Source organism: Lissotriton helveticus, chromosome 2_1, assembly GCF_964261635.1.
Source record: "Lissotriton helveticus chromosome 2_1, aLisHel1.1, whole genome shotgun sequence".
Taxonomy (NCBI): domain Eukaryota; kingdom Metazoa; phylum Chordata; class Amphibia; order Caudata; family Salamandridae; genus Lissotriton; species Lissotriton helveticus.
This window is the reverse complement of record NC_136059.1, coordinates 1,444,662,281-1,444,688,179: the sequence shown is the minus strand read 5'-3', so window position 1 is coordinate 1,444,688,179 and position 25,899 is coordinate 1,444,662,281. Positions and strand designations below refer to the sequence as shown.

General features: G+C 45.1%; 1 protein-coding gene across 2 annotated transcripts in view; it reads right to left on the bottom strand.

The window, feature by feature from the left end:
• Positions 1-25,899, bottom strand: part of CXCL13 (C-X-C motif chemokine ligand 13) — a 247,952-nt gene that overhangs the window by 182,320 nt on the left and 39,733 nt on the right. Inside the window, exon 1 of one of the 2 annotated variants that reach the window (XM_078677537.1) lies at positions 11,151-11,287. The exons of the other annotated variant lie outside the window; for it this stretch is intronic. Coding sequence (XP_078533663.1) covers positions 11,151-11,217 — 67 coding nt within the window. The 5' untranslated portion in view covers positions 11,218-11,287. Of the gene's footprint in view, positions 1-11,150; positions 11,288-25,899 lie in introns of those variants that run through there. 2 annotated transcript variants of the gene reach the window in all.

Here is a 25,899-nt window from a genome sequence, read left to right as displayed (position 1 = left end):
ATATATTTTATATATAACCTGTGTGGTGTCCTTTCATTTGGTGGTTCTAACGTGGTTCTAATACCACTATTTTAGTATATGGTTTTACGTGCCCCTAGGGCCCTACTGTATATTGTGCAACTTATTGTATGGTAATTAAGTAACTTGTTATGTGCTTTAGCCTCTGACCTCATAAGGAGTTCAGAGGGGTTGTGTTTATAATAAATACATATATATTTTATATATAACCTGTGTGGTGTCCTTTCATTTGGTATTCAAGGGGTTACATATGGTAAAACAGCTTGCTTCACATGCTCTCGGAAGTTTTAGCCTAAGACTGCTTTGTCCATGCTACCTGCTCCTCCACAGGCCGTGGTGTCAGCCAGAAATCGGGGCATCCTATTTGACGCCGAGCTATTATTTGATCAGCATGTGAGGAATGTGGCAGGAAGCTGTTTTAATATCATCAAATCTCTAAAGAAGTTTTTCGACTTCCTTCCCACAGGCTCAAGGAAGGCGGTGTCTGTGGCTTTAATCCTCGCCCGCCTTGATTACTGTAATGGCCTGATGGCAGGTGTTAAAAAGGCCACGTTGAAAAAACTCCAAAGCGTGCAACACGCAGCAGCCAGACTCGTATTAAAATTACCGAGAAAATCTTCAGCTTCGGACGCTCTGAAGACCCTTCATTGGCTACCTCTGCATAAGAGGATACTGTTTAAAATCCTGGTGATCGCCTTCCGTGCATTCAACGGCACAGGCCCGAAGTATCTTATCAGGCGATACCCCCACTATAACCCTTCTAGGACGTTACGATCTTCAGGTGATAACCTGATTAAGCTGTTTAAATTCAACTACAAAACCAAGGGGGGGTAAGACTTTAGCCTTCTTGTCCTCTAAAGCCTGGAATGCAATGCCCAAGAACCTCAGATTCCTAAATCAGGAAAGCCTGTTTAGGAAGCAACTTAAAACCTGGATTTTCAACCTTCCAGATGACTATGTAATGGCCGCTATCTAGTTTTTGTAATTGTTTGCACACTGTTTTTCTAGCGCCAGGATGCTCCTTTCAGAGCGATAGTTGCGCTTTACAAATACACAATACAAATACAAATACCTCTAGGATAGCTGGTCTATAAGGTTGACTTTACAACCATCACCATAAGGGTTGTTTGGACTGGTGCAAGGTGCTCACTAGAATAGTGAACATCATATACCAGGCCAACTTCTCACAGTCATGTTCAATAGTTGTCAGAACTATTCTCTCCTTGATAAGAGGAGGTGGTAGTGGCATTGCGAGCTAGCTGGTACACAGGCCAACATACCCGGTGGGGTGTCTGGAATCAGTCAGGACACCAGTCCTGCAGTGTATGTTGTCTAACGTGCAGATCCTATATAGGTCTTATAGTAACTACACAACACTATACTAAGCATGATGACGTCCTTAAATTTATCAATCACATCAGACCAGTCCATGGCAGAAAAAATCCTTGATCCCAAAGAATTAGCACTTTGCTGGTTTATAGATGGATTTGAAGTTCCTTTTGTGCCCCTTGTTTTAGGAGGTTGTTTGGTTTGCCTCTTCTTTTTAGGCCGGGGTGAGCAATTACTATTGTTAGTAGTTTCAGTGGCTGGGTTGCCCAGGAAATGAACCTCCAGAGAGGCGCAGGGAAGGCTTGGCTTGTTCTGGGGCACTACGTGTCCATGGGTAGCAGACTATGAGGCCTGCATGGCTGATCCCCCTAGTAATGATCCAGATACTCCCCAGTCTCCATTGATAACCTGAGTTCGGTCAAATCAATCTTGGTGTTAATAACCCCCACTGCTCTAGCTAACGAAGAGTCCAGGGTAGTACTGTTTAAAAATGTAACCACTCATCACATTGGGGCCCAGGGCCTTGCGTTTAACCATTTTGTGCCCACAAGCTTCCTTAGTCTGAAGATCCAGAGAATCAAATCCAGTAGCTAGGGTCACCCTACCCAGGAAACAGCATAGAGGTAACTTGAATATATATATAATGTAATAAAAGAAATTCACCCGTTGGCCCCCAGAGTTTAATCTATTCAGGCTGCACGAGGGAGGGCCCGACCTCCTCTGGTCAGTGACGGGTAAGGACGGGCCTGCCCTTAGCCTTGGCTTTGCCCGGGCATTGACCTAGCAGCGTGGGCTCGTGACTCCCTTTATGCGCCTCTGGGCAGCAAAGCAGGCAAAATGCAGAAGTGAAGGAGCCTGGGGGCTGAAGTCTGTGCCCCGGCTCGAAGATCAATCGCGTCCCTTATATATTGCCTATATAATTAAGCCTGTGACTTAAAACATGTGAACTAAAATCTGGTGCTTCAAATAGTGTGCCACCTGCCCATTCAGGTGTCTCTCTGAGTTTTTTGTCATTGAATCCAGAAGTCATTCTGCAACCAAAACATTCACCTAAAACAAGACAGACCTATTGACTGTTCCAATGCTTGTTAATTTTGCCAGATAAATAAATAACAACAAATATTGTGTTGTCAATAATTAGAATTGAAAATGTTTCAATTATGAAAATATGAAATATGAACATTACTAAGGTTTGTGTAAGCCAGTACTTAATTTATTTAAAAAAATAAGTACCAGGGCCCTCAGGAGTAGGCCACTGCAGCTTGCACCACCCAATGTCCCTGCCAGCACTGCCAATGACAGTACCAACACAACTACTAACCACTACATTCTTGTGTGACAATTCAGACATTTGCAGACCCCCAAAGCAATTAGAATGGTTTTGGCAGCAGGTATTAATAATTTATAATGTATGGTAAATGTATAAATAAGTTATCGTACTCAACTCTGTATTAGACAACAGTGCCACCTGTTGGAAGAATAAGTGCTGGTGCTGACAAATAAGCGCATGTGCTGAGCACCCGAAACCATGGGCTCAAATGAAGTACTGATGTAAGCGGTAGTGGCCTTTGAAATGTCTCAGATACTCCCTTTCTACCCTTCACACCAATTTCTTCTGCAGGCTGTCACTCTGTTAGACATTTACACCCTTTTTCTTTCCGCATCATTTCCTAATCCTCTATCCAAATATCACAACAATCTTCCAACAAGAACAATTGGCACATATGTGAATATTGCTTTGTGTGCTCTGCAGATTCTCCAAGGATTGGATGTGCATGTAGTCTACTACACACCTCGGTGGCCCACTGACAGTCACAGTGAGAAAATTGCATTGCCTGTTGCCTTAACTTCAGAGCTCTAAACTGTACACTGTTATAAACAGGCACTCACAACCGCAGTTCACTCAGACACTTAGAGGTGACTCAGGTCAATATGCAGGAGTCATATTTTGCATGAAAGAAAACTGGGAAACAACTTGAAAAAATTTCGGGGGGGGCTGAATATTTAACCACATGCGCGCTAGCGGGTTTTCCCGCTGTGCGCTGATTTTTGAAAAACGCGCGGTTTGTGACAAAGCCAGCTCGTCATGCGCGTAGCGCAGGTAACGCCCATGACGAACTGGCTTTGTCATCCGCGTCGAAGGGGTTAAGCAACATGCAGAGTGGAGCTGCAGGGCCTCTTAGAAGGGCTGTAACAATAGAAAGGCCTCATTAACATACACCTGGTCTTTTAAAGACCTGTGAAGTGCTCGGGTGCGGCTGTGTGTGTGCCAGGGAAGCTGTCTCATCCTGGTCTGCCACACATGACGGGGGGGTAATCCTGAAGCCCTTTGAGTCCAATGGGTGTTGCGCGCCTGGGTCTGACGAAGACCGCCAGCTACTTAGCTTAGTTTAGTTTGTCATAGTTTTTGCAAAAGCTTATTGTTGAAGAAGCTCAGGCTTGTGTCAATCTAAAAAAATCAAATTGGCTAAAAGCAAAAATATTGTTTTGATCTCAAAAATCACACATTGACATAAAAGTCTCAGGCACTTAAGGGAACTACTTTATATAAGGATGTGCTCCTTGTGAACTTGTATAATGAATTTACTCACAGTGAAGTTTGCCATTGGCTGAAGTGTGCGGCCCCTTCCCCTTGCCTAATATTGTAGTGGGCGAAAGAAAATGTGAATGACACAGCAACAGGCCAATGAGCGATGAAGAGGGCTGGTGGAAAGTTCCTATAAGAAAGTATATTTTACATATCATTTTCATAAAATCAAAAAATCTGATAAAAAAAGACAAATAATAATGGTTGATCGAGCAACAAAATGTTATTATTCGTCCAGGGTGATAGATTTTCCAGTCCACGGAAAAGCATATATGCAAAGGAGAAAGGTGAGAGTATTCGTAATATGCCTAAAGTGGCTTGTCTGTCCATAAACCTAATTTAGAGAATATATATGGTAATATTTTATAGCATTATAGGTATTTGCTCTACCCTTATGTTTTCAGCTCATCTGTGGGCCAGTGAAAGATTACCCTTCGCTGTAGTCACACAAGTGTACGGTCAGCTTCACATAGGTTCCTACTTAATTTAACTAATTTGGCATAAACATACAAGTAAAAATAAACTGCTTTTTTGTATGATTAACTCCTGTAGCTTCCAGCAATAATACTAATCTCTACCTAGAAAGGTGTACTGCTTATCCTGGTTTGATGCTCTTTGGCACACCATCTAAATCCCTCTTTGGCAGGCTGAATTCACCCTATAACTGATGTCTTTGTGTCCAACTGAGATGAAGAACATTGATCCTTTATCAAAACATGGGAGCCATCAGGATTAATCTGAAAGTTAGCTGCTTTTGCCAAAGTCCTGGTCACTGTCATGTTTCAAACAAACAAGAGAACTAGTGTAGTATCTTCTGTTTCAAACTTTTGATAAATGAAATATGTCTTCAGCACATCGTAGTGTGTATTCTACTTTTGGAAAATTAGGTTGGGATTGAAAGGGGAAGGCCACTTCATTAGCATCAAGACCTCCATCAGATCAGTGTGTGTATCCCACTTTTTGAAGCAGAGGTTGCATTCCATTCAGAAGGGCCCCACCTTAGAGAAATGAATGAACACGTGAGACCTGCAACTCAACTTAAACATGATTTATAAAGCACTGCTAATCACCCACGAGGATATCCAGGCACCGAGGGACTTGCTTCTTCCATTGTGTTTAGTTGGACAGCCAGGTCTTGAGTCCTTTACAAAATTCTGGTGGGAGGATGAGTTCTGGAGGGAAAGGGAGAGGTTGTTCCAGGATTTTGCCATGAGGAAGGGGAAGGAGCATCCTCCACTGTTGCTTTGGCAGACGCAGGGGTGTTTCCGAGGGAGAGGGAAGTAGAGTTCAGAAGTCAGGCGGGTTGGTGAAAGTTCAGGCGGTGGTTGATGTCAGCTGGCCCCTAGTTGTGTCGGGCTTTGTAGGAGTGGATGAGCATCTTAAACTGGCACCTCTTCTGAATGGGGAGTTTCTTGAGGTGAGGGGTGATGTGGGTCCGTTTGGGGAGGTCGAGGATGAGTCTGGCCACTGAGTTCTGTATGGTCTGCAGCCTGTGTGACTATGTCACAGGGGTTCATGACACAGTTCGGAAGATGAATGGTCAGTCTGCATCATAATTTCCTTGTTCCCTGATTTCATGAATATGAGAGGGGCGAATAATGGACTGTGTAGGCAGGGACTGTCTGCCAGGGGAACATCCTTTACAACGCAACTGTTACAACGAAGTACCTTTACGACGCAACCATTACAACGCAACTTTTACAACGACTTGCGCTGGGGGGGCGCTCTAGGATAGGGAATAGTTTCCAACACCTTCCCTACTATCCACGGGGAGTGGAGTTGGAATAGTAAATTAAACTATTCACTATCCAGCGCCCCCCAACGCAAGTCGTTGTAACGACTTGCGTTGTAAAACTTGCGTCGTAAAGGCATGCATTGTAATAGCATGCGTTGTAACGTCATACATCCGGCTGCCAGGGTGCTGAGTTCATGATTAGCCAGTGGGTGGATGTGTGTACCTTAAGTATATCTAAACCAGAATATTCTCAAGGAGCGAGGTAGAGGACCTTGCTCAATGTTTTTTAAAAAGTATAACTGGTGAGTAGTAGGCCCCACACACTCCTGGGCCCAGTTGTCACTGCACCTGCTGCACTATTGGATATTTCCCCCCTCTACATACACATGATACTTGACTCCAACGCGAGGGCCTTAGACCCAATATGGCAAGGATTCATTAAACAACACCACATTTTAGGAATCCAAGAAACATGGGATACCACATCTAGTTTTTCTCTAGATGGTTTCCGCAGTTTTTCGACGCCGGCAGTACCTGGCACAAGAGGGAGAGCAAAGGGTGGTCTACTTACACTGTGCTCCCTGGAATTGGCTGGGGTTTTTAAAAAATTAGATTCCGCACCAACTAATACGCTAGCGGTCGAGTGGACCCTTTCTGATTCAAAGACTTTTTTGTTGATTAATTTTTATAATTCTAAGGAGTCCTCTATCGCGAATGAACACTTGATTTCTTTACTAAATTTTCTGTCAGTCAGCTTGATTGCACCACCGTCCCAGAGTTGATAATTGTGGGAGATTTTAACATTCATCCCTGCGAGGGGGGTTGTTATACTGATAGTTATGGGGGCACACCGATTGAAGCCATCCCTCATTTTGAGCACACAATCGAGGGTGAGCATCTTGAGTCCTTTTTAGCTAATCTAAACCTGTATGAATTTGACCAAACCATTAATGAACCAAGAGCACCAACTTTCATCGGGAGAGATGCTAACACTGTTATAGACTACATCTTTGTCTCAAATGGGGCCCTAGCAAGGGCACGTGAGTACAGGGTGGTCACTGCTATTTCTAGTGATCATTACCCTGTTCTCCTGACCTTGGACTTAGATTGCTTCCTGACTGGTAGATCAATTGGTGTGGTAGCTCCAAGGGATCTGAAGGCTAAAGATCAGGGAAGGCGCCTAAAATGGGAAATGATCGTCCCTGAGCAATTCTTTCAGTCACTTGCCCAAGAGTCGGAGGCTAACATGGCAGTGTGCTTAGATCCAACCGCCCGGGGCTCTGCTGTCCTGGTTGCATATGAGGATATTTGTGCAAGGATCTCCAAAAATTTGGAGGGAAGTTCAGTCGGCCTAAGGAATACGAAGAACCATAAATGGTTCAATAATGATTGTTCCCAAAAACACAGGGCCCTGATGAAAGCCATAAAACAAAAACCCAGAGACAGGCTTTTAGTGGCCAATTTAAGGCGGGATTATAAAACTGCAGTTCTTAACCGTAAAACCCAAATCAAGGAGGAAGCTTGGGACAGTCTTTTATCTACGGATGTGTTGAGAGACAGTAAAAAGTTTTGGGCAATTGTAAATCAGCCTTTCTTCTCTGAAAACGGGAAATCGGATCTAGACTGTGTCATAGAGGATAACAGTTGGTTAACCCATTTTGGAAAAATCTATGAATCCGTAGCTCCCGTTTCACCTGCCACTGTCCATGATGTCCGTAATAGGGTTATGGAATTCAACACCGTGGAGGTGGAGAGGGCTATAAGAGATACAAGCAATCACAAGGCCCCGGGCCCTGATGGGGTCCCTGCAGATCTCTACATCCAGTATCCACAATTTTGGTCAAAGATCCTGACCAATGTTTTTAATGCCATACCGGTAGCCGGCTTCCCATCTTCCTGGTCCACCTCCATAATTGTGCCTATATTCAAGAAAGGGAATAGGGGGGACCCAGCCTGCTACAGACCAATCTCCCTGCTGGACTCTGCCGTTAAGATCTTAGGCAGAGTCATTCTCCAACGAATGGGGGATTGGCTGGAGGAGAACGGGATCCTCTCAGACTTACAGTATGGCTTTAGAGCACATAGGGGGACGATGGACCAATGTCTAAACCTTCACCTCATTATTAGTAAATACACCGTGGTGAAGGGGGGACTTCTTTATTTGGGATTTATGGATTTGTCTTCCGCCTTTGATTTGGTCAATCGTTCTAAACTGTGGATTATTTTGCATAATTTGGGCTTGGACACCACCTTGGTTAACTTTTTGCATGACCTCCACCTAAATTTATTTGCGTCTGTTAGGGTTACGAGGGATGGAAGATGTACAGCCAAGTTCAGATCAGGGAGAGGGGTCAGACAAGGCTGTATCCTGGCCCCCCTCCTTTTTACCCTGTACATCAATTCCTTGGGGCAATCCTTGAACTCAGCGACCTTAGACATACCGCGTATGGGGGGGTCACCCATCCCAGTCCTCCTATACGCGGATTATGCTGTCCTTATTGCTCGGACCGGCACAGGCCTGCAAAGACTTTTGGACCATTTTGGCCTCTTCATGGAAGCCCTCGACCTAAAGATTAACACCACTAAATCCCACGTGATGGTCGTAGGCTCACGAAAGAAACACTTGAAGATCAAATCATTTAATTGTAATAATTCGCCAATTTCGAGGGTCCCTAGCTTTTGTTACCTCGGCGTCACCTTTGACGAGAGAGGATCATGGAAGGCACAAATGAAACTGAAGGAGAACGGAGTCGTTAGATCCATTACAGCACTCCTGAGCTTTTCTAAAAGATTGGGCTCGAGACCGATGGAAGCCATGACTAGGATCTATAGAGCGAAATGCGTGGCAATTGCATCTTATGGGGCAGATATATGGGGCTATGTTTCATCCCCAGGCATACAAATTGCTGAAAATAACTTTATACGGGCCTTGATGTCACTACCGAAATCTTCTCCCACATATTCAATTCACAACGAAATAGGTATGGGATATATCTCTGACCTCTTAAAAATGTCCCCAGTCTTATGCTGGATTAAAACCTGGACAAACGAGGAAATCAGTTTGAATCACCGCATCCTTAAAGATTGTATGTCTCTGGACAATGCTCACAACATACCATGGCTGGCGTATGTTAGAGCGGCATGTGCTAGGCTTGGGCGTCCGGACATGTATTCTCTTCCACAAAATCTTAAAAAAGAGGATGTAAAATGGGTGAAACAGCACTTTCGTAATTTATTGGAATCTGAAAGGGAAACGGTGGAACTTGGTAAGCCTATGGTAAGATCACTTTGCCAACTTTCCACATCTACAGTTATGGAACCTTATTTAAAATATGTCACGAAGCCTTATCACCGCTTCCTGCTTATAAGGTTCAGGTTTAACTTGATCCACCTTGTCCTTGGCTCGTATTCAGAATGGGGTACCCCAGAAAACTTCCCCCCCTGTTCCTGCGATTGTTTTTCCACGCAGGACACTCTGCACCTAGTTATGTTCTGTGAGCACTACTTGGCACCCCGGAAAAAGTTTCTTGTACCCATCTTGAAAAACTTGAATTTTGTCCAGGTACGGCCAGCTCTACTATACCTTCAGATGTTGAACTCGGTGCAGGTTACATACGGGGTGGCCTGTTTCTTGGTAGCAGCCGTCAGACAAAAGAAATTAATAGCTGCCGCATTAACTAATCACTAATTTTGACTTTTGTATAAACCTTGGTGAGGATCTCCTAAAAATTTTTTAATTCAGGTGTCCCCCACATCTATGTGTTTTGTTTATCTTTTATTAAGGAGTAGCAATCAATTCTCTATATCTGTTTAAATGTATTTTTTATCCTGATTTTATGTAACATGTACTGCTTTTATGGTTTTAATCAACCGAATAAAGTCTTTTTGACTGACTGACTGACTGACTCCAGCCTGGGTCCGGTGGTTCTGGATTGCCCTTATGCCCCCAAAGGTCGTCTATAATAAGGCATTGCCCCATCGTCAGAATGAGGGTAGTGCCGTTCAGTTCACATCCTCGTGTGTGCTTCCCAAAGAGCACGCTTGACCCGCCGAGTTCTCATGGGTGTGCTCATTATTAGTGGGAGCGACGGTCGCTGAACACCAGACGGAGTCCGTATGTTCTTTGGGGTTTCTGAGGGCACTGTATATGGGGGCTCCTGCACTTGAGACACACTGACGCCTTATCAGTCGCCCCCACTTTCGCACCGCATGTTACTCCTCCCTCCATCCGTCCTAGGGGTTACGTGCTCCGTGGGCCCGGTTTTCTTGTTCCACTAAGGCAGACAGAAAGGAAAGTAGTGGCGACATTTCCCTTTCCTATTACGTCATGTTTCAGTTTTTTAAGTCGACTGCATATCTGCTAAACGATGTTGATCTTGAGCATCATCCCAGACCTTTATTTCTATACAAAAAACGCTTGGTAACCGGGGCTGAGAAAAAAACATGATATTTTCTAATAGAGAATGTCAGTGTAAATTGCCCAACTAATTAAAAAAATACTGTATTTATCATCTGCCCAACCGCTCAAATATATCCAAATATTCGACAAGAGCATGAGCTACAAGAAAGATAAAACAGCAAACTCACAGTGCCACCATGCCTCACACCATTCCGTCTCTCTTCACACGGTCCACACCGTGAGGAGCTGGGAAAACGTGGCTTAAAACCACTGTACACTGGATGTTAAACTCAATTTAGGACGCAGTAACCAGCCGATGTCCATTACGAGGTGTGAAAACACCCCAGGACCTCGGCAACATCCTCAATGGCCCCTTGTTATTACTTTTTTGGAGGGGACTGGGGCTTGTGGAGGGGCAGAGTGCCTCTTGGTAGCTCTCGCACGAGGTCACCTCCAATGCTCCGCCCCCTCATCACACGGTGGCATTAATTTGTAAATTGGCCGGTTCAATAAAGGCAATTGGCGGGTGGACGATTCAATTATCTCAGTGAGGCAATGATGGAAAAAATACTCAAATAAGAGTAAACGTATCATAAAGTGAGATAATGCCCATTCATTGGTAGTGGCTTAAATCCCTGTTACATTCTACACCCTCTGTTTGCCCATAATAATACAAATGGGATTGGCAGCGGAGCTAAAAATAATTGCTTCTAATGCAAAAACCCAAATGGCAACTAATATTCTGAAACATCCGTCAATTGTTACGTTTTAAATAAAATCCCAGTTTTTATTCGGGATTGTTAGTAAAGACATACTAAAACACCACCCCGAATAAATGTGCCGACCATCTATCAGTTAGAACCTTCTTAACAATTTAAGTTTGAAAATTGACAATTTAAAAAAAGATGGTGAAATAATCAATGAACATTTTAAAAACAAAATAAGAAGGCATTTTCATAAATTGTGTATTGGTTGCTGTGCAGCCATTCAGCAGCGGATAGTTCCACGAGGTTGTGGATGGAATTCCCGGGGGGACAGCTGGCGTGAGCGCTGGGTGGATGGCGTGAAACAGGAGTACTCACCAAGCCGTGCCTGGATGAGGAGCAGCAGAGCCAGCAGGGCAGAGGTTACCTCTCTCCTCCTGTCCATTTCTGCTCTGAGGGTTTGCTGCGAGGTCAGTTTCTGTCAGGCCTAAACTGAAGGGAAGCTTCCTTTTAATCCTCTCAAAACAGAGAACTAGATCTATTTTAGAAACTAAATATGAGAAATGACCTCATACTTCAAAGGCACATACATAACAAAGAAAGCACCGACCCGTGGACTGTGTGTTGCAGCTGTTTTCATTTGCATTGATCAACTGCGGGATTGTAAAACCCCTGTCCTAAGCAGTATTTCCTTCTTCCTGTGGTTTAAAATGTGATTTATAGATCCTAGTTTTAAGCACATAGCACCTAAAAACTGCCATCTGGCAACAGACGAGTTGAACTCAGGGGAGTGGTAACACCCTCTCAAAAGAGACCATGTACAGGGAAACCATTTATTGACAGCTTCAGCACATGGCATCACCTAGCTCTTTCTTGCCTCATCATCAATATAGTATGTAAGAAAACCTGACGCGCTCTGCTTTTACGATGTATGAGCACATTTTGTCAAGGGGAATGGTTTAGGGACTGAAAGTGTGAGGCTTAAGGTAAACATTCATGCCCCCCTCTTCCCATGTGACGGGCCTGTTGCCTTCCCTTTAGTTCAGCCAAAGCTGTCATGGTGTACTGCTCAAGTGATCTGTTTCAGATCCACTCACCTAATTGTGTCCATTTCAACTTCTGCACAAAGGGCAATGACATCCTCATATGCAGGGAATTTATAGACATCTACAAAGCCTTCAACCGGGTGGTACTTTCAAAAAGCTTGTCTCATCATAGATGCAAAATAAAATCCCTTCAATCCTAGGCTTTTGATCACATTACAATTACCTTCTTTTGTCATTCGTGCTCTACTCAGCAACGACCTTAAATCCCAATCCTGACCCCAAAACGAAAAATATTTTTTACCAGTGTAAGCCCATGCTAGATGCAACCTCAAACATCTCAATTTTAACCCTCCCAAAAAACTGTCTAATTTGTTTGCCCGCTAAGTCTGTTCTAGCAGTTTAAAAAGGGTAAACAACAGTGGCGGCTGGTGGCATTTGAAAGTGGTATGGCATAAAAGTTGCGACTGAGTGCTCTGTAGCGAGTGAGAGACTGACAACATTTTGAAAAATGAGTAGGTAAATGGTGCATTTTCAAGCAAATTTGAGAAAGCAAAAAACATGCAGTTGTGCACCCTTTTTTCTCTCTCAACATCATGTCCATATACATATCTTATGTTCAGCAGTCTCCTTTCACTGACTCCTAAATGCACTTTCTCACATCTTCTTCAGTTCCCAACCCCCAAACACACAACACACTGATGCACCTGTAAGCACTGTATTTTCATTTGCTTTTGCCTTCTCAATATTTTGCCAGATGTGTACCTCCTTTACACACAGTTGCACAGAATCACAATTGCAACTAGAATAAGTGAGGTGAGGCAGTCTGCACCCAACCTTCTTCTGTATTTATTGAATGTTTATGTGACCTTTATCAACACAGTGGTACTGTGCATGTATCTTTCTCTGCTGCAGAAGTTAAGAGGCAGATAAGTCATTCAACATATGCATCTGCGGTGCTCTATAACTATGTTACATTCATGAGCTGGGAGTGTAAAGTGGCAGTGAGTGTGTGATAAGGAGGGAGTGCTTGCCATGGTTTGTTGAGCCCAATTAACACATAAATAAATCATGACTGAACTCCAGGCACGGTGCCGCCCGATCAACATTCATCAGCCGTGCCTATCAATGAACTGCTGTCTTCTATGAGCCAGAACCACGCTTGTCATCTGGGGTGTGCCTGGGGATAAGCAATACATGGAAGGCTCCTGGTTTATGTATCACTGGCTTCAACTACATTTTATTTTTTATTTCTCCCCTTTCATTCAATTTCTTCACTGAGTCCTGAATGATTTACAACTGCCACCTTCCATATGTTTCTTGCTCCCAGTTTTGCATTGGGTTTTACTTTAACTTGCTCAGCAGCAAACGCTTCCTTGTCCCCTTCAATAGCAGCTGGGATCTGAGAAAGATTGCTTAGGTTTTTTTCTGTAACCAAAAAAGGGGGGACTGTGGGCTTTTATACAGGTTCCTGGTCCTTGGTGCCTTACATAAAAATGTTCGATTATAGGTCTTTTTTGTCATGATTTTTTTTGGTTTGAGTAAGAGGGTGCTGGCACTTCTGGAGGCTCTTGAACCACATTAGAGCTCCAGTTTCTGAGCGAGGTACATCGGGGTCTTGAGGTAGATGGATTTGTGTGTCACGTATGCAATTTTCAGCAGTATGTTCATATGGGAGCCATTCAGAACTAGCAGGTCCTGAGAGATGTGGTTGAATTTATTTGTGCCCGTTACAAGCCTGGCTGCAGCATTGAAGGTCACCCTAAGGTGAGCCGTTTTCACTCTGGGCAGGCCACACAGCGTAGCACTGCCATAGTCCAGTTTTGCGATCACCAATGCTTGCACTGCAACCTTTACGTCATGAGCAGGGAGAGAGGGTTTGAGCTTCCAAAGGATGCTGAGTTGGAAGGTCGCTCCTTTTGTGGTAAGTTCCCTCACTGATGTGTTTTTGCATGTTCAGACTCTTGTCTAGTATGATACCAAGCGAAGATGCCGAGTCCACGACGTGAGATCTGCAGTTAAGAGCCGTAAGCTGATTCAACTATTGTTCAATGACTGGTGATTGCTTATGGGGTGAGATAAGGAGGAATTCTGTTTTTAGAGCATTTAGTTTCAGGTTGTTGTGTGTCAGCCAGCTTTGTGTTTCCAGTAGGACTGAGTTGAGGTACTGAATGTCCTCAGGGGAGGCGATCTTCAGGTATAGTTGAGTATTGTCCACATACATGTGATAGTGAATGCTGGATGATTTCAGCATTTCTGTTAGAGGCTCTATGAGCAAGTTAAAGAGCATGGGAGAGAGTGCTGAACCTTGGGGAACCCCCAGCGAAAACGGTGCAGGATGGGACAGGGATTGGTTCACCTTGAAGCGTTGGGATCTATTCAGAAGTAACAAAGAGAACCAATTAAGCACAGGCCCAGACACCCCCATCCTGTGTTCAAGGAGGTCAATTAGAGTATGCTGTTTGACAGTGTCAAATGCTGACGAGAGGTCAAGAAGGATCAGTAGGCACGACTCATTGTGGTCCAGCATTCTTAACGCATCATTGACATTGTGCGTTAGGACCGACTCTGTGCTATGGCCTGAGCAGAAACCAGATTGGTATTGGCCCAGGAGTTGGAAATAGTCAATATGGTAGCAGAGTTGGGCAAGCACACATTTCTCCCGAGCTTTGCTAAGGTCGGGATGTTGGAGATTGGGCGAAAGTTATGAAGGTCCGAGGAATCCGAAGTAGGTTTCTTTAAAATCGGAGTGACTTGACCCATTTTTAGGCAATCTGGAATAGCACCTTGCCTCAGTGATGCATTGACGATCGTAGTCCACATTGTTAGTAGGGAGGATCTAACTTCCGGGAAAAGGTTCGATGGCAACGGGTCATTGTAGTGTTTGGAAGGTTTCAGAGTCAACAGCGTTTTAATATAGCGTATTCATCCAAGCATTGGAAGAGACTCCAGGAGATATTGTTTTTGGGGAGTGTGGTTGAGCCGGGACCATAAAATCCCTACCAGGTGGGCATTGGGGGGTTAGTGGACTGATCGACAGGTAGTTACAGGCAGATCGTAATTCAGTTTCAATCTTACCGGTCTTATCTGTGAAATAATTTGTGAATTCTTGGCAGTTGGGAAATGTCCCTTGACCCAGTGATGCAGAGTTCGGATGGCTATTGGCTTGGGACTTGATGAGTTCGAACAGTTTTTTTCGACATTTTTTTGCTTGGTCTGAGTTCTGAAAAAGGTGGCCTTCGAGCATCTGATGCATTTATTATAGGTGCTTCTCAGGGATCTTAGGTGGTAGAGATGCTCAAGGGATGAATTAGACCGCCACAGCCTTTCAGCAAGTCCTAGGTTTCTTCTTTCTGAATTAAGGCTATTGGTAAACCATGGTTTGGAGAGTTTAAATGAGATTCTTTTGAGCTGTAGTGGAGCAGTCAAGTCTAGTACATTCAGCATTGCGTCATTATAATGGGCCGTAAGGTCGTGGACATCCGACATGTTCGGTGGTGGAAGCAGGATGTTATCACAGAGAGCAGTCCGATCATACGGGTTGATATTCTGTAGGCAATTTTCAACTGTTTTGGGTTCTTGGGCTGGGCTTTACTTGTTCTTACCAAATCCAGGATACAGAAGGTGTTGCAATAGTGATCTGTCGGATCACATGGGAAGATAGAATCCAGGAGAATGGAGTTGGGCTTACCAATGACGAGATCTAAGGTAGCTCCTTTGATATGCGTGGGGCTGTCACAGATTTGGATTAGGTTGATGTCTAGTAGGAAGGATTTAAGGCTATTGACCACCACATCGTTTACATCATTTCAATGGAGGTTGAAATCTCCCAGGAAGATTTGGGAGCCGTGGAAGTCTACATTGGCTGAAATAATGTCCATGATCTGTTCCGTGAAGGGAAGGTTGTCACGAGGGGGGTGGTAAAATGTGTGCAGTTTGCAGTAGTGATTGTTGACCCCAGTCACTTCAATGCATAGGTATTCACAGGACGGCAGAAGGTCAGTCTGTAGTACCTTCACTGTAAGATTGCTCCAATGTAGACATGCAATGTCTCCACATTGCCCTAAGGATCTGTCCAACCTAATGATATCATAGTTGGGAGGTATTAAGAGGTCCAGGAAGGGGGTATCTGAGTCATTAAGCCAGGTTTCCGTCAGCATTACAAGGTCAAGATCCTGTGCCAGGGTGAGGTCAGCAATGTCCGCAGCATGTTTAGCTGCTGATCTACAATTTAGGAGCAGGCATTTGAGACTAATGATGGCGTCTGTTGGAGGGGGTAGCGTGGTGGTGACTCGTGTGAGGTTGTTCTCATTTAAGGTTCTGGTGTTAGGCCTAGGTTCCCTGAAGGGATGCGTGGGGATGGATTCAATTTGTTGAAAGTTTGCTATGGTGGGTGGGTGAGCTGGAACATACGAAATGTAGTAGAGAATGAATATCTGTATCAGACAGGGAGGCTCTGCATCTGGAGGGGCGAGCAGGGTCATTAGGGAGGGGAGCAGAGGCCCACCTTTGAGGTATGTGAGAGACATGAGACGGTGACCTCCGCGTGTCAAGGGCGGGAGGGAACCCGGAACGCACGCAAACGGGGAGCGAGCGGAGAAGGTGATTTTTCGTGGTGGGGCAGCTTGGACTGGAGTTTGCAGACAAGCCCTTAGTGAAATGTAGTAGACTGCGGACCTCTGTCTTAAGTTGTTGTAGGCAGAGTGCTATCTCGCTCAGGCGGCCTTCCAGTGAGGTGTGTGGATGGGATTGGGAGGCAAGGTCCCAGGGATCCTGGAGCGGGAGAGAGCTAGTGAAATCGGGGGAAAGTAGGGAGGGTGGACACTGCATGTGTCCAGCGTGAAGAGATTCTGACCAATGGAGCTGCCCGGGAGCTAGTGAGGTCAGGGGAAAGAAGGGTGGTAAGCAACTGGATGAGTCCAGCGGGAAAAGATTCTGGGCAGTGGAGCTGCATGCTCGGAATGGGTATGGAAGGGGAGGAGCTAGTGAGTTCGGGGAAGGTAAGGCAGTACACGACTGAATGTGCCCCAAGGGGAGGGATTCTGGGAAGTGGCGCTGCAGGATCTGGAGGATGGGTAGGATAGGGGAGGATGGGACTGATGGATAGAGACCACTGAAGACCGGTAGGAGCCTGATGGGATTGTGAGTTGGGCTGGAGGAAGGTGACTTAGGGAGAATCAGAGCGGTGTTGTACGCAATGGGGCTAAGGGGTTAGGGCTAGCTAACCATAAGGGGGGGGAGCGCAAGGGTTCACTAGATGACTGTACGGGCGCAGCTCATGTAATGCGGGCATAGCGAGGGAGTTGTTGGTAGGAGTTAGGGTAGCAAGAGGGGGGTCCATCCAGGCAGATGTGGGATCAGCGAGTGATGGTGTTGAGGTAGGGGATAGAGTCTGCGAGTGCTGTGGGACCCCTTGGGGTCCCGCCCTTCCGCTTGGGCGAGATTGACGCTAGCCACTTTATTCAAGTTGGTGGGGAAAAATGTGTCAAATAACATTAGTTTGTGGTCGGAGGCTTGTATAAGAATGGTTCCATTTTTGTAGAGGGAGATGGTGGCTTCAGCTCTGTAATCTGTGGAGGGCATCACTATCAATCTAAGACCATGTGGAGTTTTCAGCGAAGTGGAGCTCTTGAGCAGAGAGTGGATGGCCTTCCGCCATTGAGCATGACCTTTTGTGTAGAAGATGAGGTCATTTATGGTTGCACCCTTTCTGATAGAGAAGTAGGGGTCTGAGATAAGGGTTTCCAGATGTGATTTAAGTAGTCTATGTTTGAAGTTTTTTGCCGCATGTTTGGATATGTTCGGGGGATATCTGATTCTAAAAGCTTTGTGAGAAGTCGGTTCCAGGTTGAACGAGAAGAGGATCGGAAGTTTAGGCTCTATATTAGCAAACGTCCTCTCAGCGCACATAGGAGGTGTGGGTAAGCAGGAGGCTGGGCAGATTTCGAACCCCACCATTGGAGGTGTAAGAATACCAAGCCTCACAGGCATGGGAATCTCTAATTGCTAGAACGCCTCTCGGGTTCCTTAGGGTCGCCCAATCTCAGAAGGGCCAGATTATCTAGGTCTAAGAGACCAGGGGTTGGACCATGATGAATAGAGGCAGTCTCTAGAATGGAATTACCACTTTATCTGGGAGGCAAGCAAAGCAGGCAGTTCGTGAACCATCATATGAGATGGGATAACCACCGCACAATGTGTGGTATTGGGGCACATATAGCAGGGCTATTTGAATTCACCCCTCCGAACCCCGTCACAGCCTGGGAGCTCGGGGATGAAGTCTGGCAGGTGGGAGACTCACCCTGTGGCAACTGTGACGCACCTCTGCCTCCGCTCCGGGCTGGCCAAGGCTCCAATCACCACTCGAGGCAGCAGCTGACCACCGGGAACGTCGATATAGCATACAGGCTTCCAGTAGGTTTTTGCTGGATGCTCTTTCTTACGGTGCTCCAATCGTCCAATCTTTGCTGATCTAGTTGCAATACAGAGGCTTTAAGTATATGGTTGCATTGCAGCAGCTTTCCAGCATGCTGGGATGTCGAGTAGAAGGGTGGATGGGGGCATAGACAGAGATATTCACAGAAGTGTGATACCAAGCCCCAGAGCTTTTTTGAGGAGCTCCAGCTCGGCGGTCATCTTAGTAGCTACCCTGGGTCGTTTTAGAAACACCCCCCAAAATGAACAAAGGGCATCGCACTGTTCAGGATTGAACAGAGGTGGGTGGTTCCCAGATAAGGAGGGACTCAATGAGGATATTCCATGGAGCACATAAAATAGATGAAGAGCCCCGTAGAACCATCCAATACATGTTACAATAACAACACTGGAGTACCAACATCTGGCTTGCCCCATGAGTAGCCAGACTGGTCAACACACTGCATAACAGACTTTCACTAGTAATGGGGCTTCTCTCACACTATCGTACTCACGGAATTAGTTCACTGATCCACCATTGGCTCCTGCCATACCACCAACCTTTTGACCATTACACAGGAGAGTGTCCACCCCATTGTCTATTTTTAGACACCCTCTTACCTTTTGGACAATACACTGGGCAATACACGGGGCATCTAGCCACCTATTTCTGACCAGATGGTTTGCATATCAGTGCATCAGAGAGCTACCTCATTCATTGACTTCTGTACTTAAGCAACACGACAAATGGATCAGAACCCCCATGTCATGGCTGCCCGATCACACAAAAAAAAACCTGTGTAACGGTCACCAGATGTAGTTCGATATGCCTATCCCAATTTCGGATCAGTGCATCTGGCGACCACACTCACTGATTTGGCCGCCACATTCTCTGATACATTGTCCACAGCGGCAATGCTCTGTCATGTGACTTGGGACACCCCCCTTGCCAGCAAATCCAACCCTACAACCAACATGGCGGCCATGCGGAACGTGACCTTATGGGTTCACGCTCTAGTGCACCAGCCCATGCCACTGTGTCACCACGCCCCTCCACGTCCGGAAGCCGGTAACATAACTGCACCACAAGGATGATGGCAGTTACCGCCCGGTCTCAGCAGTGTTTAGGGTAGGTCCACTGACGGTCTCGTGGTGAGTGTATGGAAGTACTGACTTCTGTTCTATGTGCATGCACTCTTGATTCCCTCTCTGGGTGTGTGTTTATTTTTGTATTACAAGGCACCAGCTAAACCAGGAACTACTGTGATGGGATGGACATGATTATGACATGGGCAACTAGATGTTGCGGCTACCCTGACTCCATTATGCCTAGAAAATGAGTACCTTAATTTAGCCACGATTTGCCTCTACACTGGGAACGGGGAGTCCGTACAACATCTGTTGCACCCTAGGTCGCACTTATGGCATACTGATGGGGTTCCCTTGTGTACCCCGCTTTGGATTCATTATTCAACCTGACTACCACCTCGATGTTTGTGATGATTGTGAAAGGAAAATCATTTTTTTACCTTCATTTTAATTGCTAACCCCCTTGACACCCACCTTTTTTAGGACACTATACAATGGGGTGTATTTTCATGCTAGGAGTCGATGTTTTGAGCCAGCAACCCAAGTAGGGTGAGCCCTTGTTCTTGGAGAAGTGTGGCTCACTGGTTAGAGGAGGCAGACCTGGAAGCAGAGGGCAGCCCAGGACCAGGGTTCAATTCCCGGCTCGGCGGGGTCTTGAGTCCTAATATGTCCATGGACTCGACAATTCTCGCTCCGGTGCCTACTCGATTCACGGGTTCACACTCTGCGACTCTGGGCAATAGCTTGCTTAATCTCCACAACGGCCCGTCCCGGCGGGATGCCTGGCTTTCACCTTGCGGATACTCTGCCGGGGTTATCTCACAGGGGAATACCAGGACGGGTTCCCTAAGCAAGCGCTTAGAAACCGCTTGGTGATTTGCGCTATATAAATTCCTGTACATTTACATTTACATTTACATTTTAGTTTCTTCAGGAGAATGGGCTCCTGAACACCCGAGTTTTAACTCATTTTCTATCACTGTTTCGTGCACGAATATTTTGTGACTACATGAGGCATGTTTCACCACTGCGACATCATGCGCACAGTGTAAGGCGAAGTTTTACAGTGGACTGGCACATTGAAAATTATTTTCATCCACCTCTATCTAACCATTGTGTTTTGTTTCTTTAGGTTTGCTGAACTTATTTACAGGTACCACACTTAGGGTGCTGTCCGTGGTTTATCATTTCTTACCTTATTAGACAATAACAAGTAGTGTAGATAACACTGTTTGTTTTGGTCCTGAAGAAGTGCCGTCAACTTGACACGATGCCAAGAAACATGTTGACCACTTGTTAGCATGCAAAACCCTGTAACATTGTGACAGGGGTTCACCACATCCTTATTGTTATTCAGGATATAAGCCAGTTTCATTAAAATTGTCTTGAATGGACTTGTAATTCCTGTTTTAATCCCCACACAGTCTAGCAACCCAAATTTCACACATCTACACTGTTTAGGTCCCTCACACCCACTGCAACAAACGGCAAGGATTAAAAGATCTCCGCCAAAGAGCCCCTCATAGGGTGCCCGTCAGGTATTGTGGCACCGACCTGATAAGGAGCAGGCCCTATGATAAGGCATGACACCTAGCGGGCTGGGTGTTTGATGGCACTCATTCCGAAAGGAGGAATTCCCCTTTTCCTCCCATCAGTTAGGGAACATTGTTTCACACATAGCAAACCATTTTTTCCTATTTTTTGCTTAATAGGAACTGCATACTTATCTTGTTAAATTCGCTTTTTTTCTCATTAATGTCACCGTGGCAGATGCCATTGCCATCACAACGCAGTGGGCTGTATGCATAAAAAAGGAAGGCGAATGAATCCCCTTTGGGGCTCTCTAAAGAGGTAGATGCTGCCTAGAGGAGTCAAGTTGTAAACAACAACATTGTTAGCTTCAATGAGCGGGAAAAAAAACAAAGCATGTAGCATGACAGTAAAACACCTTCCAGGCTGTGCTTATGTGTTTTTAATAAGACACTGCGATAAAGGTTTAAACATTAAGGTCATTAATTGCAATTTGAAGTGTGCCACCATTTTTTAAATACATTGTTTAAGGTTTCACGGTGACTACCTCTTTCAGGCTTTCAGTGACACCATGGTCAGCATGGGGCGCAGACTAGAGTGATTTGCTTCCGCACCCAGGTAAACTAAAATAACACCAGAAAGATTACAGACCTCCAAACTAAAGATATTGCCTCCGTACTGCTCAGAGCACTGCTGCGTGAAATGCATATGGTGTCTGTATTATTAAGACTGTTAGCTAGCACTGTCTTTTAGCGTGACTTCTTGCCAATGCGCCACCTACGTTCTCTGCGGTATCAGTGCGTAAAGAAAGCCTTCATACAAAGAAATGGCACAGCTGGACAAACTAGAAAAAGGTGTGCCAGCACTAACCATGCCGAAACATGGATTACCAACATTCACTATGCATTACGTTTACACCGAATGACCAGTGCAAAAATACTTTTGTACCTAACAAAGTGTGCAAAAACATACATGCGTCAATTAAAATAGCATTTTCTCAAAGGTTAGTCAGTAAAAAAATCTTTGCATTATAGTGCAGACTATTTACTCTGGCCCTCGAATGCATTTGTTTCCTTTGATGATGTCTGGTTAACCCCTTCGCTGCTCGGCCTTTTCCCCCCCTGTGATAAGCCTTTTTTTGGCTATTTGGGATAGTGCGCGCTTAGTCCCCTGTAACGTTTTGACCACATAAGGTATCCACGCCAAATTGGTATCCTTTTCTTCCAACATCATGGGGATTCTAAAGGTACCCAGGCTTTGTGGATTCCCCTGGAGGGGTCCCAGAAATTAGCCAAAATACAGCTAAATTTTGTTTTTTTGGGGGGGAAAATGGGAAAAAGGTGCTGCAAATGAAAGCGTCTGGGTTTTCCCCTGAAAATGGTATCAAAAAAAGGTTTGTGGGGCTGAAATCACCATTTTCCCAGCTTTTAGGGAATGACATATTTTTGTAAAAAAAACAAAAACATTTTTTACACAGTTTCGGCATTGTTCTGGGACTTGGCCTATTTTTGCTATTTTTTGTGCCTTAAATCTCCTTCCAGTTAATGGTAGAAATGGGTTTGAAAGCAAAAAATGGATCCTGAAAAGCTATACATTTTAGTAAAGTAGACAACATTCTGAATTCAGCAAGGGGTCATTTGTGTAAATCCATCAAGGTTTCTTTATAGAAACTAACAGTTAAATATAGGAAAAATTGAAAATTAGTTGAAAAAAACAGCCTTTTGTGTCAATGTTTTCACCTGTAACTTCTTCTAATTATGACAGCTGTTTGACAGCAATATACTGTTACATCCGCTGGACCTTACTGGTTATGGGGATATATAGGACTTGTAGGTTCACCAAGAACCCAACGAACCCAGAGCCAAAAACTGAACAGCAATTTGCATTGGCTTTTTATTATGTACCGGGAATATAGCAATTATTGTGGAAAATGTATACATGGAAAAATCGGTATGAAAGACAATTATGTATTTCTGAAATGGGAACAAAATATAGAGTTTAGAAACAGTAGATATTTGCACATTTCCGAAATTGGGAATACTCATACTAGCATGAGAATTATCGATCATTTTTCAAAATTTCTTCTTTTTTACACAATGTCTTTTATTTGGAAGGCAGAAATGCATCAAAAGTCAATAGGTAATAACAGTTGCTTTACAAATCTGAATTACCCTAAGTCTCCCGATAAAAATGGTACATCACCCTGTGAGATTCGTCAGGCGGAAAAGGTGCGAGGCTTTCGTATAACACAGGCTGACCTGCAGGAGGAAAAGATTTCGCTCTACGCAGACGATATTCACCAATATGTGACACAATCCGCCGCCACGGTCCCTGCACTATTCAAACTCCTAGATAGGTATGGTTCCTTCTTGGGATACATGATAAACTGGCACAAATCGATTTTATATAGCCCGTGCCTGGAGGAAGGGTGGTCCCCGCTACCGGGCGCCCTCCAGGGCACCCAGTCAGGGTTTATATATCTGGGGATCTACCTGACTACCGACAAATATATTTCCTATAAAAAAAAAAAACATCCAGAGAGGGATTAGGAACTTTGCAGATGATGCCCTTAGATGAAAGTCCCTCCCCCTCACGATCTTAGGCCGGGCAGCAATGTTTAAGATGATCACGCTGCCCGCTTCCTGTATGCCCTAAAGAATGAATACTTCCCCCTCCCTAGACAGACATTCCAAGTAATAAATGCAGAACTAGGTGCCTTATTGTGGTTAGGGAAACAACCGAGAATAGCCTTAGCTACGCTTCAGAGGAATCAATACAATGGAGGGATCTCCCTACCGGACGTGGAGGCATAGTATTGGGCTGAACACCTGGCACCGATAAATGAGTGGCTCCACGCGTCTGCGGACCACCCGACGTATAGGCTGGAAAGGGCCACCATGGCACGCCGCACTAGCCTACACTACTTGTATGGGGGAGTTGGGAAGAGACGGCTGTTCCAGGCCACGCAGATAACTACAGAGGTCTTGGATAGGGCGACGAAGATGATGGGGTGGACGCATGAACCGACCAAGCAGACGCAGATATGGACCTGCACGTGGTTGAGAGAACTCCATAAACTCACCGGCTTTGGCGAGTGGTATGATATTGGGATCTCATCGTTGGGGGACCTGGTGGCAAGAGGAGAGCTTAAAACATATGGGACCCTGAAGGTGGAGTACGGACTGCGCCCCGCGCATTTTCTCAAATATGTGCAGTTGCACCACACCTGGAAGGCCGTGGCGGTGCTCACCTCCCCATTGCCAGAATATGCCCTGTTAGAGGGTCATTTGTTACAGGAACAAGTACCCAATAAACTGGTATCCCTGACATATAAGACCCTGAATAATAATTCGCCAGACAGGCTAGGGAAGCTAAGAGCAGTCTGGGATCAGGACTTGGGCGAGATGGACACAATAGACTGTGAGGCGGCCCTGATGCACCATAGAGAAGTTGCGATTAAATCCCGACTGCGCCTCATCCAGTATTAGATATTGCACATGGTCTACTATGACAGAGCCAGGATGCATCGCATGGCTAGAGCTAGTGATCCCTCTTGTTTGAGATGCGGACACCCACAAGGAACCTTCTATCATACCATATGGGATTGCTGTGAGAAAGTGGCTCTATATATACTGGACAATAATGAAGTACAGTGTGTATAGAGTCCACAAGCCCCAAAGGTATAACAGAGGTTAAAGTCAGGACTGACCTTACTGTCAAAAGTGGTAGCATGGTCGAGCAGTAAGGCAGTACCAAAGGGCAGTGCAAAGCATTTGTTGTACACACTCAGTCAGTAAAGGATTTCACACACTCAAAGACTGAACTCCAGGCCAATGGCTGTTATAGCCAAAGATATAGTTGTTTTATTTTTAGAACCAACAGGCATAAAAATATACTTTGCTAGATATGAGAACTCTCATGTAATTACTTTGCAAGGAAGCAATGAAGTTGGTGAACACAATAGTTACAGGAGTTGCTGAAGGCAACTCAAGTCTACACACACTTTAGCATTGAGCTCAATGAATTGTTACCATAAAAGTACAGTTGATTACAGTACAGATTACTTTAGTAGTTCCAGGACTAGATCCTAGATTCAGTCCTGGGGTCTAAGCTGAAACCAAGTTAGCATAACGTTTTAGTTACTGTGGTGAATTTTCATGAATATAAGGATGTTTTAAAAGTTCACACTTCGAAACTTTTCAATGACAATCTGGCAATGGTATTCAACGGGAGAAAATTCAGGTTGCAGGTAAAGTATGATCGCTTTACTTTTGTAATCCAGTACTGGGCTTCTAGGGCCAGCACTGAGGTTTGAACTTAAAACAGGTAGGTAATTGCATTCCAGTATTTCGTATGATTTTTAAAGAATATTTCAAGTTTTCAAAAGTAGGCACTTAAAAGAAATTTTATAGAAAAACAGACAATGGGTTCCTATGGAGAAAATACAGATTACTAGTAAACCCGGTAAGGATTACTTTTGCGATTCAGTACTGGGCTGCAAGGTACAGTACTGGCTTCTCGCCTGCTGACAGGTGAGTACTTCGGAATTCAGGCTTCGGCTGATTTTATATGAATATTTGCAGTTTTCAAAACTTCATACTTAGAAAATTTTCGAGTCAAAATGGGTCAATGTTATCAAATGGCAGGTAAGTAAGTTACCGGTTTCCAGGTGAGTACTTGGCTGGTGAAGTTAAGGTTCCGGGTGTAGACTCAGGGGTCCCCCAGGGTCAGGTAAGTATAGTCGGTTCCGCCCCAGCAGCGCAGGGCCGGCTGGGTGCAGAGGTAGGTAGGCCTAATGATATCCAATGAGGGAAAGGGGGCCTTCGGTTGGTGGCTGCTGGCTAGCAGGCCACGTGGCTGTGGGAGCTGAGCTCCTGGTCACTTGCACAGGGCAAGGGGGAAGTAGGATAGGACAAAGGTGGCACAGCCAGCGGAATTCGGGTGGCTGGGTGCAGGGTGCTCTTGAGCCGTCGGGCGCTCAATATTATCCAATGGGAAAGGTCAAAAAGGAACAAAGGTTGCAGGCTCGGGGACGGAGACTCTCCAGGGGC